Here is a 20577-nt window from a genome sequence, read left to right as displayed (position 1 = left end):
GTTCAAATTCAAACTCAGTCCAAGTGATGAATGCACCCCTCCCACCACCTGCCTCTCCAGAACCTTCTTTATTGGGGTGAAAATATCACCACACTTCCCCACTCACTAGGGGTCAAATCTGTGCTCGGTTCCCATCCCTCCCCTCCCAGTTAGGCCGGCAGAGCCGCCCAGAGCTGGCTCAGGGGCCTTGGCTGCAGCGCTGCCCCACCCCAGGCCTAGCACATCCACTGCCCAGGGCCAGCCCCGCACCCCACGCTTCTCAGGACTCCCACCCTAGCTTTGGCGCAAACACACAGTGAACAGGGGCCCCTGGGGGTTCCACTGAGGCACCAGGCCCGTCATGGCAAGAAGGCTACCCGAGCTGCACTGTAGAAGACGTTATGCAGCATTTTAACTGAATGGGGGTATCAGGTTGCCTGTCAGCAGGAATTTTATCTTAGTTACTAGAATAACAGACCGCTTAATACTCTGCTGAATGCACAAGAGGCCTTTTAAACAACTGTAGATCTCCACAAAGGATGAAGAAAGGTTTTGCTTTTATTTTAGTTTTTATTTTTATCCAAGTTATACATGAACATGGTTTAAAGTATCAAACAGATGTATAAGGTTTGGTATAATAAAAATGAAACAGCATGTCCCCTCCTGTCACCCTCTCTGCATTTTCCCTTCTCAGAGGCAACTACTTTCCCCTCTACTGGCTTTTTAATTTTTATATTACCACTACATTTAAAAATAACATACTTCTCTTTCTTTCATTTTTCAATTTTAAGCTATATTTATTGAATTCTGTTCTGGTTATCTATTGCATAACACCATCCCAAAACAACTTTAAACAACCACAGTCATTTGTTTTTATCACCAATCTGCAATTTGGACAAGGCTCGATGGGGACAGCTTGTTTCTGCTCAAGGTGGCACCAGCTGGGTGGTTCCATGGGGCTGGGGAGTCCGCATCCAAGATGGCGCCAGCCCACGGTTGGCGGATTGGGGCCAGCTGTTGGCTGGGCGCTCAATCAGGAGCCGGGTTCCTCCCCAGGGGGCTTCTCCACAGAGTCGCCGTGGCTTCCTCACCGCGTGGCAACTGGATGCCAAGAGACAGGAAGTGGAAGCTGTTGGTTTCTTAAGGCCCCTTCTGCCATATTCATCTGGCTTTGTGGCCACAGAGCCTGCCTAGACCCAAGGGGAGGACGTGGACTCCACCTCTCAATGAAGGCGGGGGGCAGCTTCAAAGAGTTTGCAGTCATCTCTAATCTACCACCACCTCCACTGAGGAAAGTGAGCATTCAGCTCTCTTCACTCACTGCCCTCCCAAGACCCAAACAAGAACACGTTTCCTACCTCCCCAGCCTCCTGACACACTCACATGGTAACACAGATCCTCAGAGCTTGTGTTTTGATGACCACATACCTGCTCTTGCCAGCTGTGCCATTTGGTAAACTATGAGTACTTTTTCTTTCTTACACTATTTTCCCTGAAGCCAATTATCATCTTGTGTTTACAGATGCATAATTTTCCGTGTACTTACTACTAATTCAATCTCACACTCTGCCAATTATCTAAATCTACTCTCAGGGTCTTTTCTTTTTAATAAGAGAAGTTGTGCGTTTCCAGAATAATCATGCATAAAATACGGGATTCCCATACACCACCCTATTATCAACACCTGGCATTGGTGTGGAACATTTGTTACAACTGATGAAAGCACATTCATATAATTGCACCATTAACTTTAGTCCGTGGACCCTCTCAGGGTCTTCTGATGGACCCGACTTTCTATCAACTTCATCTTCTCAAGAAGACTCTCGCTCTTCTCTGGGCTGGATCTCTCTGGGTTGGAAGCCCAGCTGCTCCCAGATGCCCAGCTGCTCTCTTCTCCATCCTGCGTGAATACTTCCTTCACTGCTCCCCCGGGTTGGAGCCATTTTTTTTTCTGCATTCACGTTTTCCTCACTCTTTTTGCAACTTGCAAGTCTGAAAATGTTTTTATTCTGTCCTGACACTTAAATTCATTTTCATTTTTGCTGTCATTTTTTTTCCCCAAGTGCCCTTATTTTGTTTCCTAAATATTTTTATAGCACCCTGTTCTTGTTTCGTGATTGCTATTTCTTATCTCTTTGAAGATACACTTTTTTAACCCCTAGAACTTTCTTCTTGCATAGTCTGTTTCCTCCAAATAGCTTGTTCTGATTCAAGAGGTTTTCCTTAGAGGAATGACAATCCTTTGTTGTCTGTATTTAAGAGTGGGGACTACAAAGATGACTGGAAACTACAAGTGCATGAAAAGGTCTTGTCAACTGTGAGATTCCCAGTAGGATAACCTGGCTGGCCCTTGAGTTGGGGACCGTCTGATGACAAGTTTTCCACGTCTTTCCTCTCCGCGTGGTGGGAGATTCTCCCCGTCTCTTGCCTTGATGGGTACAGCCTGGCGGTGGCATCCAAAGTTGGCTGAAGAGGGCAGGCCTGGCATTTCCTTCGCACACGCTCACAGATCCCCTTGACCAGGTCTGGTGTCCCCAGTCCAGAGACCCTCCGTTTTACTTCAATAGAGAAATTTCCAGTCTTTGCCAAAGTGAGGAAGGGACAGTACTAGGCTCTGTGGAATGTGGAAGGGGATCTCAGGAGCTGCCTGCTTTTTTATTTGCAACTTTCTTTTAGCCACCCTTCTTCTCCCACACTGGAGAGGTACCCGGTGCTATCAACCCCCAAGGCTCTGGGGGATTCTGCAGTGTAGAGTGGGTTGGTTCCAGCTTTCTTCACTGCCAGATTTGGATTCAACTTTCTCGTACTACTCACTCATCTGCATTCCAGCTTCCAAAACTGTTTTCTTTTTCTATTCTCACTCTCTTTTGTTTACACCTTAAAAAAATCCCTTTACAGTCCTTTATGGAGTTGAGGAGGCAGAGAAAGCAGACGTGGTGTATTCGACCTGGAGTGTGTATTCGGAAGCCCAGAATGACTTCTGGCCAGTCCGATCAGGCCCCAGCCCCGGCTCCCCTGCCCTGGTCTCCAGAGCTGGCCCTGGCTTTCGTCCCAGGTGCTCTGAGCTCTCTCTGTGCCTGCCCTGGCTTCTTGCAGCCCCTCGCCCGCAATGCCCAAGCTTCTTTTTTGAGGCCCAACTAAATCCACTACATCCCGCCCAGAAGTGACAGTGTCCTACTCTGGGCCCTGGCGCAGTCTCCTTCTGGATGGCTGTGGGCACATGTGCCACCCTGCCTGCCCCTCGCTGAGGGCTGCTTCCTGGCACTGCCAGCTTTCTCACCCTCCCTTCTTTCTGCCCAGAACCTGCTCCAAGTTACTTGTTAGTGCTCGCTTCACCCACCCGTGAGGCCCCGCAGCTCCGCTCAGGCCTCACTCTCTGAACGCGCAGCAGCACTTGAGGCTCTCTCGTCCCCAGGGCGAGTCCAGCTTCTGGCCTCTGCTGCCCCCACGGGCTCTTGTCTGTGTCCTGTGCCAGGTCTTTCGGGACGTCTTGGGTATGTTCCCTTTGGGGCCTTCCCTAACTCAACTCACCAGAACCCCTCCCACCTGGCCCCCAGATCCGGCCTCTTGGCCCCTCACAGCTGTGTCTCCCCAGTGGCGGCGTCTCCCTCTGGGACCCGCTTTTCCAGCTTCTTGCTGTCTCACCAGCCGCGTGGTTCCCCAGGAGCCACCACTGTCCCCCGAGACCTCTTTGAGGGGTCCCGGGCGGGCACTTGCCCCATCTGGGGCCACCACAGTCTTTCCTAAGGTCTCCCCTAACGACGACTGCAGAGGGTGTCGAACTCTTGAGGAGGCAGGTTGCAAGACGGCACTGTGTTCCTGCACGTCACTGCGGAGGAAGCCGTTCACACCCGCAAGGAAGGAGGTAGAATAAACCACAGGGGGAGATGGGAGGGGGCATTCAGAAAGTCAGGGGCAGGGGCATTTGACTTCCCTGCACCTGCTGACCTGGCACCCCCATCCTTGCCCTCCCCAAGTCGGGGTCCTCAGCTTTCCTCCCGGTTTCCACACAGCAGAACGCCTTCCACCAAGCCCCTCCTCCCAAAGCCACTTTAGATGGGCTTCTTTGCTTTGCAACTGACAGTAACCGTCCTGCAGGCTCGGGCCCCACCCTACATGGCTTCTCCTTCCATCAGTGTCTTCCCTCCCCCCCACCCCAAGGCTCATCCTCTGAGCTCTCCTTGGCCCTCCCTGGGCTACCTCACCCAAGCCCCGGGCTCTAAACACTACCGTGGTAACTCCTCAGCCCCGAGCCGGCTTCCGGCTCTCCTGGGCACTTCAGGGGATTGGCCTCCTTGACGTCTCCACCAGCTGCCCCGTAAGGGTCCCGGGTGCCCAAGGCCGCACCCTGGCACCCTCTTGCACGGGCCGTGTCCCCACCTCAGTTTTCAGCTTCTCCATTCTGCCAGCTGCTCAGCCCGAGGCCTGGGTGCCTGATACTGCCCAGAGCAGACGATGCACCCCCAGGCAGGGGCAGACTTCCTCAACGGCCACCTCCACGCCCTCTCACTCCGGCCTCTGTGGCCTCAGACAGTCCCAGCTGGTGGTAGGCCAAGCGCCTGCACACTATGCCTCAGGCCCAGGCCCAGGCCCCTCATGGCTTGGAAGACAGTCTCCTGCCTCTGAACTTTGCTAGAACTTCTGAGGTGGCGCCAATTTTACCCTTGTCGTGCAGTGATGTCATCTGTGTCCCCATCTCTCTCCGCTGGTGCCCTCAGGGACAGCTGAAGGACAGCCGAGTCCTTTTTGACATGGTTTGGTGTCTCCTTGGCCCAGCAGGGGCTGTCCCCTTCTCTTGGGCCAAGGACACCTGTCCTGCCGGTGGCCTGCACACAGATCCCACAGTGTTTGCTGACCAGGGGATGACGGGCAAGGTCTCAGACTTGGCCGTGGGGGCCCACGAGATGGTGGGGTGTGGAGGGGCAGCTGCTGTACCCTGGTCTTAGCTGGAGAACAGACCTGTCTTTCTGGGCGCAGTTTCCACTTCTCCTAGTGGGGTGGGGGTGGGCTTGGGGGTGCCACGATGTCCTGGGAGCATCAGGGTAAGGCAAGCGTGTGTGGGGAAGCTTCGCGCCCAGCCTCTGCCTGCTGAGCCAGTCCGGGCAGCGCAAGGCTCCTCGCTGGCCAGCAAAGGGACGGTCCCCACACCCTGATCCTCTGCCTCCCTGAGGGCCTCCCCACCATGGGGTTGCTGTGCCCTCGGCTCCCAGGCCCCACAGGAGGTGCTGGGATGCAGGGAGTGTCCGGGCCTGCCAGGACCCACAGAGTGGGGAGATGCTCAGCAGGGCCGGGCCATCTTGCTGTGGGGCTCTCGCGGTCAGGCCACCCAGGCCGCAGAAGCTCCCAGAAGCCTCCTCCTTCCCCCGGATGCCAGACCAGCAGACCTTCATCTATCTTCCCTTCCAGATACTTAGTGCCAGGAGGCAGATCTGGGGACAGGAGCAGAGAGGGGACAGTGGCCTCTGGGACATCTTGGGGATGACAGGACAGACAGACTGAAGGCTGGCTGAGGTGGCCAAGGCATGGGAGGAGGTTCCCCTCCCAGCACGCAGCCTGGTGCTGAGCAGGGAGCGGACCCCAGCCTGGCGGTGGCAGGACAAGGACACCCACCCCAGTCACTGTGCCTCAGGCACTGCGGGACCAGCATATGAAGGTGCTGTGCCGTGTCCTCCTCTGAAGAAGTTCCCTGTGACCAGAGCAAACGAGCCTGTTGATTCCGACCCACTGGAAGCCGAGTCTTGGTTTCCATCCGAGTCTCCGGCAGCCCTCAGGGGAGCCAACCATGTTTCTGGGTGGTTTGGGGAGACGGAGCGCAGGGTGAAGTCAGGCCGGCTGGGGAAGGGAGTGGCCCCGTGGCTGCTGTCCTTGTCCCTGCATCCCCAAGGCTGGCAGGATTGGGGGGATGCTCAGAAAGCCAGGCACCGTCAGCTAGGCTGGTGCTACTGGGGCCTGCTGTCTGCTCCCTGGCTGGGAAGGCCACCTTGGGGCCCACATGTCCTCCACAGTCCAGGCCTTGTGCTGTCCCTAGCCCCTTTGGCTCTGCCGGGGCCCCGGCACTGAGGGCAGAAGTGCTGAGGCTCCGACTCACATTGGGGGTGTGGACAGGGTGGGCATTGAGTCCGTGGCATGGGGCCTGCCCTCTAAGCTCTAGCCGGCCACACAGGGTCCGCTGGGCAGACAGCAAGGGGTGGGGGTGGGGGGTGGACACAGCCCTGTGGCAGGGTGCTGGGTGAGTGTGCCACCGTGCATACTAATGACAGTTTTAATCAGCCAGAACGAGGCCGTGGCACCCATCTCCCAGGCGGACACTCTGTGTGTCACCCTGGAACTGACAGGAAGTGCCCGGGGAGCGGCCACCCCAGGGGTGAGCCTGCGGTGTCTGCGAAGACTCACGCTGGGCTGCGAGGGACGGGGAGACAGTACCAGGTCCTGTCTTGGGTGAAGGGGACCCTGCAGCCCAGGCTGCCCAGCGTGCCCATGCACCAGGCAGCACTCTGCACTTGATTTTATTCCATGACACTGATCTGCGGGAAACCCCACTGTTCCCCGGGCCGGGGGAGGCAGGGGGTGGCCTGGCGGAGGGGGGCTGGTCCCCAGGACCGTGTTCCACTCTGTGGTTAAATGCTGGCCAGTCCGCAGCCCTCCGGGCCACCCCACCCTCTCCCCTCTGGTTTGTTTAAAAACTGAGCTGCAAAAATAAAGTAAAATGGAAAAAAAAAAAAAAAAAGGTAAAAACAAAACCCTGAGTTGTTAAAAGCCAAACAAATTAAAAATCCCCTTTGGTGTGGAGAGGTCCTACTCCTAAAAGCCGACGGGCTGAGTGGGGCGTGGGAAGGCGCAGGGGCTCAGTCCTCCCTCTCGTCGGCGCCCTCCTCCTCCAGGCCCAGGAGGCCCTCGGTGCCCGGCCGCTTCAGGATGGCGCTGTACTTGGGGGCTGCCGCCTCAGCCTGCAGCACCACCTCCACCAGGCTGAAGATGGTGATGACCTGCGGGCAGGGCTCATGGTGAGACGGGCGGGCCAGCGGGGACAGGCAGGGCCCCATGTGAGATGGGCGGGCCAGCGGGGACGGGCAGGGCCCCATGTGAGATGGGCGGGCCAGCGGGGACGGGGACGGGCAGGGCCCCATGTGAGATGGGTGGGTCAGTGGGGATGGGGATGGGCAGGGCCTCTTGTTGAAGCCCAGCTTTGCCACAGTCCGTCCAGCTGGGCCACCAAGGCCCCATCCCTCAGCCTCTCTTAGCCTCTACTGGCTCCTTTACAAACTAGAACCTGTTCAAGGGAGAATGTCACAGGGTCTTTAGGGAACCAGAGGACACCCGTGTGAGGCGGGACCCAGCGCCTAGGCAGTGAGCGCCCACAGATCTGAGGGCAGACCCGCCCAGGGCCTTTGGAACACGCCGTGGGTGAGAACTGGTCTGTATGACTTCTTGGGTACAAGGTCCCCAGCTTCCATCAGATTCCCAAGAGGACCCCGGTACTAAGAACCCCTGCTGTGGTGGGGCAGGCAGAGGCACCCCTTTCCCCATGGTGGGTGTCCCCAAGGCAGGGAAGATGGCTGCCAGCAAGCAAGGGCCCCATGGAGCTGATATCAGGGAGCTGCTGCCGTCACGGCGTGCTGGACCTGAAAACCCATTCCCAGGTGCTGCTGTGGCCCGGAGGGGAAGGGGAATGAGGGGGCAGGTGGGTCACCACCGGCTGGGAGTCCGACCTGGTGGGCTGGCTCCTGCTCTTCCTCCTCGGGCTCCCAGATGAGTGTGAGCTCTGGCTTCTTGCCCACCTTCTGGAAGTGGTGGGACCGGAGGGGCAGTGCCTGGGGGGACGACACAGCACCTCAGCCCACAGGCTCGGGCACTGCCTCTCAAACTCCCCCCTGGAGAGCCCGGCTGCTTGGAGGACGCCTTCCGCATTGGCCCACCCCTGACCTCCCAGCAGCTCCCTGCTTGCCGCCCCAGCACTGGCTGCTTGACCTTTGACCGGGGTCGCGCCACCTTGGCCTGTCGCCTTTGGTCCAGCTTGAGGGAGGCCCTGCCAGCCCACCTTTGGCTGGGTGGGCCAGGAGGTGAAGCAGGGCCTGTGGGGGCCGCAGGGCTGGGGCAGGGGCCAGGAGGGCGCCCGTGGCTTTGTGTGTGTTGTTGGGGGTGGGAGTTGGCCGGAGCAGGCCCAGGGTGGAGTGGGGCGGGGCTTGGGGACGAGGGTCCCTGCACTTCCGGCCTCTCCCTGCCCCTCAGGACGAGAACCCTGATTATATCCAGCTGGACTCCATTCCGACTCTCCTGCTCCACTCTCTCTTACTAGGGCTGTGCTTATTCCACACGACATGCCGGGCTCCCACTCCCCAAAGTGCTTGGGATGCTGGGAAATTCAATGCCAGGGTCAGGGAACAGGTGGTAACTGCTGACCACAGACCTTCAGCTGGCATTAGGAGGGGCAATTCCCCTTGGAAAGAACCTTAAACACCCATGCGGGGTAGGATGTGAGGTGAGGCCTTTCTCTCCCTTGCTCTTTGGGGGACATGCTTCCAGAATGGCGTGGCTGTCCCTGACATTTCCTTCCATTCGTGGGTCTAGGAAAAAACTCCCCCAAAGCTCAGGTACCCTGCTGTGCTGGCCTTATTATGGAGGGGACTGTTCTCTGGCTGCTTTGGGGGTGAGGCCCCAGCCTGCCCTTTGGCCTGTGACTTGGCAGGGAGGGGGTGCTGGGGAGGGGAGGTGCCAGGTCAGGGCAGCCCGCTCCCTGTGATAGGGCTCTGTGACCTCTGCCCCCATGTGCCAACTTGCCCATGGCTGCGGGGGAGTGAGGCGCCACCGCCATAGCTCATCCCTCCAGAGAGGTGCTCAGAGGATCAACAACTTAGAATGGGGACAGCAGGGACCTTAGCCTGTGGCCTTGTCTGCTGCCCATCCGATGGGTTTACCAGGAGCCCACGGGAGGCTGGGGGCACTCAGACCACCCCCAGGAGGGAGAGGCCGGCAGGCAAGGTTGGCACGTGTGGCAAGGGGCAGGAGGGCTTTCTGCAGGCGCCACCTCTGCCAGGGCTGCCTTCTGCGTGGGCCTCACACCCGCTTCACCCGCAGGGCACTCACGTTACAGTAGATGCGCTTCTGCACCCCGTAGCGCAGCACCAGCACGTCGAACGCTTGGCTCAGGACGCCCATCACCATGGCTTCCGACTCCAGGGGGCCACTCTCCTGCAGGCACAGTGCTACTGCCCAGGCTCAGCCACGCAGCATGGGCACCCCGGGCCACACCCACCCAGCACCCACCGGGGCTGCTCCGGGAGGAGACACAGGCGAGGTGGGGGGAGGTGGCTGGTGGCCTCACCTTGACCAGGATGGCGAAGAAGAGGCCGGTGCTGAGCTCCTGCACGCGCTTGGAGGCCATGCGGCGGTCGTTGCAGTGGTCGGCCTGCTTCTGGAGGGCGTCGGCATCCAGGTCCGGCAGCTCCCTGCAGCCTGAGCAGAGGGTGGGCTGGAGGTGGGCAGCCTGGGCCTGGTGGGGCCGGCGGGCCCCTGTGGAGCTCAGCATGCCCTGCACCCACTCGAGAAGGCTGGGGAAGCCCTGGCCCTTGCAGAGGGGTCCAAGCAGCCCTCCCTCGTGAGCTCACAGTTGCCGGGCCGGGAGCTGGCCATTTTCTGGGGCCTCCGCACGTTAGTGGGGCTGCCGGGTGCCCACTGGGAGGGGGGTGGTTCAGGCAGTGCCGACGGGGCACAGCCCCTTACCGAGAGCGGCGGCCAGGAGGCGGTGCACCAGGACGTCAGCAAAGCGGCGGATGGGCGAGGTGAAGTGCGTGTAGAGCGGGACGTTGAGGGCGTAGTGCCGGAACTGCGTGGGGTCCTGCAGCACCCCCGAGCAGAAGTACAGCGCCATCTGGGGGGCGTGGGGCGGGCCTCAGAGCCTGCCAGGTGTGAGACCCACGGCCTCAAGGCCCGCAGGTGGCTGGGCAAAGCAGGCAAGCCCGAGGAGGCCATGCCATGCAAGGGGACCTGGGGGCCTGCCGTGCAGCCAGGTAGACCCGAGGGGTGCTCCCTGCTCTCTGCTGGCCCCGGGGCTGCCCAGACGCCCTCAGGTGGCAGAGCTGCCTGGCCCCGACCCTGCCCCGCCCAGCCCATGAGTAGAGGAAGTGAGCAGGAAGCCCCCGGTTCCTCTTGGGCCCTGGGCCTGGCCTTTGGCCACGACTGACTGTGTCTCCCCTGGCCCTGCCCTGCCGAAGGTCAGGCCCCTTCCCTGGGGCCATGACACAAAGGTCTGAGTTCAAAGGCCCTTCTGAAGCTGGGCAGGCATTACAATGGGGGTGCAGAAGGAGACGCCAAATTTCTCTAAGGGCCCACAAAATAGGCCCCTGGCTTCAGTGGCCCTGCCTGCCTGCTGGGAGCCCTGCCTCAGCCCCGGAGCTGCCTGCCCGGCGATGCCCGGGCTCTCAGACTGGGATCTGAAGGATGCCAAGGGCCAGGTCTTGGGTAAGCCTGGCTGCTACCTGGCAGCAAGTATACAGGTTCATCATGCAATGGCCCAAACTGCACGCTAGTTCATGGGCTTATTTGCACACTCACTGCCTGCTTGCACACTCACACCCTCATTTGTGTTCAGCCAAACACACACAGCCAGCTCCAGGTACTCAATGCAAATGGACCTGGGAAGCCAAGGTGCAGCTGGAGTGACCGCTCAGTCCCCACTTCTGCTCCCCTTCCAGCCCCTGCTGGGCTCTGGGTTGGGGGCAACTTGCTGGGGGGGAGGGGGGGTGGCTTCCTCTCCCAGCCACGCTGGGGCTTTGCTCTTAGCGGGAGCCCAGCTCTCCCAGTGGGGCGGCATGAGTAGGATGACTGGCCCCGGCTCTGTGACCGCTGGTGGAGGTGTCCCTGGGTAGGTGGGATGGGCGGGATCCCTGGCCCTCCCACAGGGGTCTGGCCATGCCCAGGACCGTCTCCTGGTGTCCTGTTTCAGGGGCTTGCACAGGACCTAGGTGGCCCGTTTCACGTACATGGCTGCTGCTTCTGCCCCACCCTTGGCACCGCAGCCCCACCCCGGGCCAGGCAGGCTCTGAGTGGATGGCGGGAATGGTCTCTTCAGGCTCCGGGGACTTGGGGGTGCTCCTCTCTGATGAGCTCTAGGGAGAGGGACTTTTGGAGGCTGGGGCTGGGTTGGGGACAGGGCAGGGAGTGGTCAGGCAGCAGGAGGCCGGTTCTTGGGCTCCGGGGGCTGCCAGGTCTTTGGAGAGCCCCGCCCCAGGCACCCCTCTCTGTAGTGGCCAGATGGGTGCAGCCCAGTGCTGGGCGTGTGGGCCCTGATGGCGGAGCTACGTGCTGTGAGGGGAGAGGTCAGCTGTGGCCAGCTCAGGCCAGCTGTTTCCTGTAAACAGACTGAATCTGCAGAGGGGCTGAGCCCCTGAGAAATGGCCTGCCACTGTCCCAGGCAGGGCGGGGGCCCAGAGCTGAACCCACCAGCATCTCCAGTCCCTGCTGACCAGAGTCCCTGGGGGTGGCGCCCTTTCCCAGGATGCTCAGGTGTGGCCTGGGCTGAAGTTTGGCTCTCAGGGGGCTGGGAGGGCCTGCCAGGGCCAGCAGGTCTGCCCGAGTCACAGGCTGCCAGGGATCCCTCCCCACAGGTGCAAGCACGTGCCCCCCACAGCCCCAGGCTCCTCTTCTCTCTGCCTGGACCCCTGCAGCCAGGGAAGGGGCTGAGCAGGGCTCCCCCAGGCAGGTCACCCCACCCTCAGGACCCTTCGCTGAGGCAAGGGGAGGTGGGTCCACCACTGTGTGCACGGAGGTCATGGGAGAAGGGCCAGGAGCAGGGGAGGGCCCCCCCACCTGCAGGGCCCCCTCACCTGCATGGGCCGGGAACACATGTTGGTGAGCACTTCCTTCCGGGCCAGAGAGTACTTGTCATCTCCAAATGTTTCTGTCAGACTTTTCTAGAAGTGAAGCCCAGAAACCCATATGATATTCAGTCTGGCTCAGGTGAGGCTGGGGACCCCGGTCACCCGGTGGCTATGTGACACCTGGCTTTGGGGTGGAAGGGTCTGCCGGGGGTGCCCAACCTGCTCGGTGGTTATGGGGTGGGGCTCAGGTGGGGCCGGCAGCCCTGAGCCCGTGTCCCTTGTGGGGCGTGCAGATGTAGCTGGCTGGCCGACGAGACTGGCTTCCAGCTCTCCCACCCAAGGAAGCTCCTCGTCCTACGCCAGGCTTGGAACAAGGGTGACAGTGGCCTCTCTCCTGCGGGATCCAAGTGGAGGCTCTGGATTCCTGAGCCCCAGGAAACTTGACTGCAGGCCCCGGACACTCCAAACCATTTACCATAAAAAAGCCACTCCCTGGCTTCAAGGGACTCCTGCCCCCACATTTCAAGCTTCTGGACCCGAGACCAGCCCCTCCCTGCTCCGGCCGCACTCACGTTGAGGGCCCCGGCGGAGCTGAAGTCCACGGGCAGCCCCATCTGGTCACAGAACTCTGCCAGGTCCCGCAGCATCTTCGACTGGGGCGGTGGGTGCCGGCGCAGCAGGGCCCGCTCGGGGAAGGTGCGGTGCAGCTTGTGGGCCACGGCCATGTTGGCCAGGAGCATGAACTCCTCCACGAGCCTGTGGGGGAGGCGGGGAGTGGGGCATGCCCAGGGGTCAGGGTGGTGCTGCCCCTGCTGCCCCAGCTCTCGGTCTCATCTGTCCTTCGCCTCCTGCTCACTTCCTTACTGCACTCCCCAGTCCAGGCCACTTTCCTGGGTGGCTGTCAGTCTGCCTATGGGTGGGGGCCCCTGGGGAGCAGCCCCTGCACCCAGCACCTGCTTGGCCCAGCAAAGGTGCTCAGTAAAGAGCTCTGCTAAGTGGTTGAACTTCCAGCAGTAAGAAAGCATCTAGGCACACCCTGAGGAGCCCCGAGGGACCGGTGCTGGGTGGGTGTGGATACAGACCCGGGACCCCCTGTTCCCAGGGGAACTAGCCTGTGGGAGGGAAGTCTCCTGAAGCCATGGCAGGGGTGGGGCCTGAGGGCTGTTGAGGGTGATTAGGAGGGTCAGCGAGAGCCACAGGGAAAACACTCATTTTGACAAATGCCAGAGTCAGTCTCGTGGGAGTATGAGAGGGATCAGAGAGCACACGCTTCCCAGGTGGTTGTCACCACGAGCCAGGTTTCAGGGCAGGGGCGCTGCCCTCCACAGCCAGCTTGTGGTGCCCCCCGTGTGCCCCATGGGTTCCCTCTCCCTGCACTTTACCCCCCTCCCCTCGCCCCAGCCCCAAGTTTCCCTGAAGGCCCGGCCCGGGCCCCTCACCGATCCTTGGGCGCTGACCATCTGACTGGCTTCCAGTTCTAGAGACACCATGTCGGTGTCTGTCACTGTCTGAATCCTCTAGCCCGCTTTCCACGTTTAGATATTGTCACCTCTAGAGGAGTCCTAGTTTCTGCTCAATAAACATCTGACTCGATTTCCTGTCTGCTCTTGGTCGGATGCATCCCTTCATTTCTGTGTTCGCTCACTTGTTCACTTGACAAGCATTACTTGTGCCAGGTACCGCTCTAGGCGTGTCCCACCCATCTGGCATCCTTGTGGGCAGGAGCCCATGGTCCGTTCCTGCCTACCTATCCCCGCCAGCCCCTGTCACCTTGGGCCGACCCCGGCTGCAGTTTTCCCACAAGGCCAGCAGGTGGCAGCCTGGCCCCGCAGCAGGGTTGCGGGGAGCGGCAGGCGGCCTACGCCAGCCAGGCCAAGGGACAGCAGGGTGGCAGGTGGGTCCAGGATGCTCTGGTGCCTGCCGCCCACCCCCAACGGGACAAAAGGAACCGAATGTTTGGGGAGCCTCCCCGGCCAGGCCAGGCCAGACTCCTGACCCCGGTTGCTGGAGGAGGCTGCCTCCAGGCTCACCTCTCCTGGTCTAAGTAAGGACAAGAACAGGGGGGCAGTGATGGGGGAAAGGGGGCGATGGCAGGAGCCCCCAGAGACCATGACGCTCCCGGCTGAGCTGCTTTTCCTGTTACCCCACTGCTTATCCTCCCCGGACCCCTGGCACAGTCACTGGTCACCCGAGGCTGGTTAGAGAAAAATCAGTGTGGTCTTGTTAACATTGAAAATCAGGTCTGGTTAAGCTTTCAGCGCTGCGGCTGACCTTGGACAGGAATCCTGGCCTCCGCGGGCCCACTGCCCTCTGCAGGGCCTTGGCCTCCCTGCACGACGGTGGGACAGCAGAGGGAGTTAAAAGAGCAGCCCGTGGAACTCTCCATGAGAGTTCGGAGACAGCATCAACACCAGAAAATGGCCAATGTCACCAAATGGGGATGGTGCATCGGTAATAAGTCCCCATCACTTGGGTCAGGGCTGACAGAGCTCCTTGGGGCTCTAGGACAGCTGCAGGGGATACTTCCTCACAGCCTGCCCGGAATGGCCTACGAGCAAGTGGGAGAGGGAGGGGAGGAGAGGACACCTGAACATGTGTGCATGAGAAGGAGTGGAAGCCCGGCCTGGACAGTGCTCTGGGGTCACCCTCCTGGGCACTGGGGCGGTGCGGGCAGTGGGGGCGTGGATCCCCGAGAAGTGCGGAGCTGGGAAGGGGAAAGGCCAAGCTGCTGCAGCCCGACTTCCACGGAGTTCAGGAGGCCTCAGAAAGGGGAAGACCTGCGGCAGGGAGGGAACTAGGCTACCAGGGCCTGGGCAGTGTCACTGGGGCATCAGGGGCGACAAAGTGATCCCATCGCTCCCGGTTCCACGGGGTCTCCATCCCCAACCCGCTATGGGCCAATTCCCGGGATGGGCCAGCAGGGGGCTCCCAGCATCTTCCTTCTCCAGGACCTGGGACGTGGCAGGGCAAGCTTGGAACCCAGGAACTTGGGAGCAGGGTTCCCTACTCAGGATTTGTTTTCCTCCTTTAGCCAAAGCCATCTCTGGGGCAGGGGGCTTTGGCCAGCCAGGCAACATGAACAGCACAGAGGGAGCAGGTATGGGGGATTGGGGCAGGGCCCCGCAGCACGCAGCCCCCTGGCCCTGACCTCTCTCCCGCCTGCAGGGCCACATGCACATAGGCTGGCCGCCAGACCTCAGCCGATGCCCCGAGATGTTCTGAGCGGTTCGGATGTGCCTCTGAGAGCAAAACTCCGCATACAGCAAGAGGGCAGAGCGGGCAGCAGGCCTGTCTAGGGCTGGAGCCCTGCACCCTACCCTGGCTTCGGACCTTCCTGCCAACCTGCCAGCCCCTCTCCTGAGCTGGGCACCGGCCCTCAACCAGAGTCCATCTCCTCCCCCAGCCACAGCACCGCGGAGGCATGAGATCACTCAGCCCTGCCGAGGGGGAGAGCTGGTCCTCAGCAACTGCCTGACAATTGCTCTAAATAGGGGCTCAGGAATGGCCGCCAGCCAGGATCACCTTCCAGAACAGCAAGCCAAGCCCTCGGAGATGGAGCCTTGGTCCCAGGCCTGGCATCTGCCGAGCATCTGGAGCTGAGCACCACTGGGGCCCCTCGACTCTGGAGGTCTGGGGTGTGGCTCTGCTGTGACAGACAGCTGCACCGTCAGCCAGGGTGGGTGGGGGGCCCTGCCAGGACCGGGTGCCTCAGCACTCCTTTGGATCCCATCTACCTCTGCCCTGGGCCTCCGGGGTGCTGGAGAGGCGAGGGGCTGGGCCGGGGTGAGCTGAGCCAGCCCAGATGGGATGAGGTGTCACCTGCTGTGCCGTTCAGCAGGGAAAGACGACCACAACCTGCACCCAGGTGCACACTCCGACGCACACAAAGATGAAGCTGGTCCTTAGTGTTTCTCAAAGTGTGTTTGTAGCAGTTGATTTTTTTTAATAGGAAATTCTGGGGGGTTTCTTTTATTTACTTTTTATTATAGGTCATCCCTTTGCCTTTAAGATGATAATGTGCATCATGACTTTACAAGAGGGAGCCCCTGGATGCAGCATTTGCGGGTATTTGATAATCCAATCTGTCTGAGCAGCAGCTTAAAGGCCTTGTTTGGGAAAGGCTGCTGGAGACCAGGGGTCAGGTAGTGGCGAAGTGAGGAATGGCCTACGCCGCCTGCCCTTTGTGAGAACGGCTGCCCCTCCATGAGCGTGGAGTACACCTCTTTTCTGTCAAGGAATTGGATCCGGGTGCTCACTGGCGTAAGCTAATTAGGGACCTGGGGTGTCTGTGGGTGAGGTGGGTGGCAGGGGGCCCTATGGCCCAGCTCCTGCCCTCCTGGCCCCAGCTCCTTCCCTTGCTCCATGTGTACAGACCACGGCCATCTGGGAAGGCAGCAGAGACGGGTGCTTACGAGTTCCATGGCTTGGCTGGAATCCCGGCTCTGCCACTTGCTAGCTGTGTAATTTCAGACAAATTTCTTAACCTCTCTGAATCTCAATTTGTCCACCTGAAAAAGGGGATGTAATGTACCAAGGGCCTGCCCTTAAATAAATACTAGGACTTGGCTGAACGTATGAACAGGATTTCTAGAGGCTTCTCCTGCCCTCCCACCCCGATGCCCATGCTGTCCACGCCACCATCTCTCTGACCAGCCAGTCTCCCTGCTGCCAGCTTTGCCCCCATTTCCTTCTCCCCCACAGCTGGTGCTCCCCACCCTTGGGTCAGTCCCACCTGCTCAGAAGGTTTACCAGGCCTTCGTCACACGGCCTGGCCTCACCTCTCCCCTCATCCCCCCACCACACACTGACTTCCTGTGGCTCCTTCTTGCCTCTCACCCTTTGCCTGTAATCCCGGAACTGTCTCCTCCCATCTCTTTCTCTGGGATGCCATTTCCTCTGGGGAGGCAGTGTGAGGTGCCCGCCCCATGTGCTTCTTACCCTGATCACAGCGCTCAGCACACACTGTTGTGAAGGCCTCTCTGGCCGTGGGCCCTCTCTCCTCCACCCCAGCATGGTGCGCCCTGGTCCCCAGACTAAGCCTGGGACAGTGTGACGCTTGGTGCATTGAACAGAACGAAGTATCCCCTGTGCGGGACACACTTGGCTCGAATTTGGGAGCAGGAGGGCTGGGTCCTTCCCCCAAGGCCCTGCTCTGCATGGGCACACAGCCCTCACCCATAATACTTCTGACCTCTAACGTTCACCAAGGCTGTTGATCATTTAAGCTCCTCTCGATGGCATCTGTTCCCAAAACACGGTGAGGAAGACGCAACAGCCGCCTGCTCCTGAGCCTTCCCGGTGCCCTCTGGGGTACTGAGCCCCATCTCCACATCAAACCAGAGGATGGCACTGTCATTTGAAACAACCCAGGGCAAGTCTGCCTTTTGTTTGTTGGTTTCCTTGTTCATTCTCTTCTTCATCCTCAGACACTTGGAGCTGCTGTCGTCCGCCCAGCTCTGTGCTAGGAGCTGCGAGAGTGGGGGCAGGCCAAGCACACACAGGGCTAGGCGCTCCACCCACTGCAGCCCCGGGATGAGTTTTCATCCTCTCCCATACGTGGGGAAGCGTGAGGCGCAAGGAGAAGCGACAGGTCCCCTGTCCCCCAACTCCCGAGGCAGCAGGCTGGAATGTGACAGGCCCGAGTGACCACAGCTCAAGCCACCTTCGTGGCCTTCTGGATGCGGCCCTCCAGGAGCCCCAGGCCCTGGGGAAGGTAAGACGTCCACGAGGGTAAGATTATCTCCAAGAGATGGCAAGGGGGGCACATGTTTTCCATGAAGCAGATGAAACAGCAAAGTTATGGAGGCAAAAAAAAAAAAAGCATCAGATGTGTTCAGAAAATAAGGGCTGCAAAGCTGGGGACACCACTGCAGTATGTGGGGAGCTGGGGAAAGTTGTGGGATGGGCATGATCAAAGGAAGCCAAGCCTGGTGCCGGGAGGGTGCCGGGACAGGAGGCAAGGGCAGGACTGAGCAGTGTGAGGGTTTGTGAGAAGCAGCCAGGGGCAGCCAGAAAGGCAGAACCGGGGTCTAGAGTTGCACAGTGGATGAGGCTGTCACCAGGGCTCAGAGGGGCAAGAAGGGAGAGAGCCTGGTGGCAGGTGCAGGAGGGGGGCAGGCCGTGGAGAGGCAGCTGCAGCGCCAGGGGCAGAGGCCGAGGGGGAGCTGGGTAGGTGGTCCCTGTGCACAGACTGCTGAAGAGGAGGCCGAGGGGCTGGTCCCCGGAGCAAGTCACACCGGGTGGGGTGGGGAAGTAGATTCAGCTTCATGAGTCAACTCTCGAGGGGTCTCCTGGTCAAAGAGGCAAGTGCTAGTGTGCAGGGAGGGTGGGAAGGGGCCTCTGTTTTGTTTTGGTTGTTGTTGCTGGTTTAAGGAGTTAGGGGAGAGCAAGCAACAGAGGATGACTGAGGGAAGGAGGTGCCACCCTGTGGGGGTGCCGGGGCCGGGCAGAGAAGAAGGGCAGGGGAGGCTGCCCCATGGGGTCTGGGGCCCTGGGCAGGTGGCTCCCCAGCATGCACCATCTCTCTGTCCTCTGCACAACCCCCACAGGAAGGGCTGGCAGCTGCTGGCAGATGCTGTGGCCTGGAGGTCACAGGGTTATCACTGACTGGGTAAGGGTGGCGCAGAGAGGAAGGGCCTGGCCCCGGGCCACAGCAGGCAGGGGCAGAGGGACGGAGACCCCTCCTCCCCTAACCCCTTGTCTGGTGCCTCCGGAGGGCTCAGGGTGGACACCTGGTGACTGGCAGCCCCAGAAGAGCTGACAGCAGCTGGGTAACCAGCCGGAGCACTGGCATGGGGACACCTTCCCTGGCACGTCCTTTCAAGTCCCTCGGGCCAGGAGCTGTAAGGCCAACAAAGCGGCCCCCTCAAGGGCTGAGGACATGGGCAGCCCCTTGGAGCCGACTTGGGCCCGGGTGGGCTGGCCTCTGCTGGCCCAGACAGAGATCATCTGAGCTGACCACACTGGAGCTGGCCACAACCCCTGGCGGCCCAGCAGGGGAGCCGGTAGCTGGGTCTCCCCAGGGATCAGGCGTGGTGCTGACGGGCACCCTCCCACCCCTGGCCCAGCCTGCTCAGGACCCTTGCTCTCTGGCTTCCTGCTCTTCTGGTCTCTCGCTGGCCTCCAAGGACACTCTCTTTTCAGACTCAGTTTATCAGCTAAACCAGGTGAGACGCCCACGCCACTCTTCCACACCCATGACACTCAGAGAATGGCTTTGGAAATGGCCAGGAGGACAGTGAGTGGCACGGCTGCTGCCAAAACCCCAGAAGGTTCCGTCTCTGCAGACCACAATCAACCGAGAGGAGCACAGCCTCTTCTGCCCTAAGCCACCAGGGCCCTTGTCACACTCTGTGGGAGTTTCAAGCTAATGAAATTAAGGCACTTGCAGAGATTGTTCAATTAACTCTTGGTGAGAACTGCTAACTTGGAAATTTGATAAGAATTGCTCCCAGCCAGGTTCAAATTCATTTCTTAGAAAGACCGAATTCCCCCTCCACCCGGGCCCATCCCTGCTGCAGGCTCGGGCGCCCTTGGGCCCCACGTGGCCATGGAGGCTCTCAGCTGTGCTGTGCGCCCGAGCGTGGGCCCTTCTCCACGGCTGAGCAGCCCTAGGGGTGGAGGTGGCGGCCACCCTCGGGGGGCACCTGCTGCTCTCCCAGTGTCCCAAAATTGAGTGTAGTGGGTGGAAAACTGCCAGGGCCCCAGGAGCCAGGGAGCGATGGGAAGACAGGGTCAGATCAGCACTAAATTGAGGGCTGCTGGGGGAGGGAAACTTGCAAAGATCTTGTTGCAACTCTCTCCGGGACCAAGCCTGGATGGCGCTGGTAGCCTGTGAGCTGGAGAATGGAAGCCTGGAGAGAGGGGGCGGCAGGCAGAGTCAGCTGAAAGTGTGGGGGCCACAGACTGATGGACAGGCACCCACACATGGCTGGGCCAGGCACCCCGGGGTGCCGGCTGCAATTTTTGAAGAGGAGGGCACAGTGGAGGCAGGGCTAACCACACGTCACAGCTCGGGCCTCCTGCTGATGGCCTGTTGCAACCTGCTAGACGTTTAGGACATTCCCATAAAACTACAGGGAAATGAAGGGGGCCCTGTTCACAGGCATGGAAAACCCCAGAGGAGAAGGCCTCCGGAGGCAATGGAACAGGGCCCTGGGCGGAGGCCAGAGCCAGGTTTCCTCTTCTGTGAGGCCTAATCATTGGGAGCCTTCCTACAGGTTCAGCGGTACATCCAGCTGCTTGTTTTTCTAGCTCCGGAGGAAGTCTCTAGGGGCTGGGCATCTGAGTCCAGCCTCTCAGGCCCTGCCAAGGGGAGGCCTCGCGGCTGCGGTACGGCGGGCTAGGGTGACAGGTGGGAGGCTTGCTGGGGGGCCCGGGTCGACAGTGAAGAAAGCTCTTTTTAGTGTAAAGCCAGCCATGAAGCTTTGCTCCTTTCCCGAGGTGCAGGGCTGAGCTCACAGAGGCGGGGGGCAGGCCTGCAGGTGGGCAGCGCCCAGCCCGGCGCTCAGGGCAGAACCAGGCAGGGTGTGCTGGGGGCCTTGTGGTGATGGGACACTGGGGCTTGCTGCCTTCTGGGCAGTAGGGACACATGTGACTTTCTCCATTTCCAGCTGCTGCCCAGCTGCTCCTGGAACCGCGAACCCAAGGAGGTGTGGCCACAGTGCACAGTAGCCCAGCCACCTCAGGGGGCTGCATGGTGACCCCCAACAGCTTTGCTGCTCTGTGCAGAGCCCCGGCCACAGGTCCCTTTCGTGGCCAACCTCCCCGGGGGGCCCTGGCT

General features: G+C 60.2%; 1 protein-coding gene across 5 annotated transcripts in view; it reads right to left on the bottom strand.

Moving 5' to 3' along the window:
- Window positions 1-6695: 6695 nt before the first annotated feature.
- The window catches only part of DIS3L2 (DIS3 like 3'-5' exoribonuclease 2), a 483331-nt gene continuing 469449 nt past the window's right edge, over window positions 6696-20577 (bottom strand). For 4 of the 5 annotated variants that reach the window (XM_037848473.1, XM_037848472.1, XM_037848475.1 and 1 more), the window contains exons 15-21: window positions 12368-12551; window positions 11802-11888; window positions 9700-9847; window positions 9302-9432; window positions 9064-9168; window positions 7689-7790; window positions 6696-6965 (exon numbers count right to left, since the gene is read on the bottom strand). In XM_037848473.1, coding sequence (XP_037704401.1) covers window positions 6825-6965; window positions 7689-7790; window positions 9064-9168; window positions 9302-9432; window positions 9700-9847; window positions 11802-11888; window positions 12368-12551 — 898 coding nt within the window. In that variant the 3' untranslated portion in view covers window positions 6696-6824. Of the gene's footprint in view, window positions 6966-7688; window positions 7791-9063; window positions 9169-9301; window positions 9433-9699; window positions 9848-11801; window positions 11889-12003; window positions 12190-12367; window positions 12552-20577 lie in introns of those variants that run through there. The other variant, XM_037848477.1, reaches the window with a different exon arrangement.

The sequence above is a fragment of the Choloepus didactylus genome, chromosome 9 (assembly GCF_015220235.1).
Source record: "Choloepus didactylus isolate mChoDid1 chromosome 9, mChoDid1.pri, whole genome shotgun sequence".
In the NCBI taxonomy this organism is placed as follows: Eukaryota; Metazoa; Chordata; class Mammalia; order Pilosa; family Megalonychidae; genus Choloepus; species Choloepus didactylus.
This window is presented reverse-complemented; position numbering and strand designations above follow the sequence as displayed.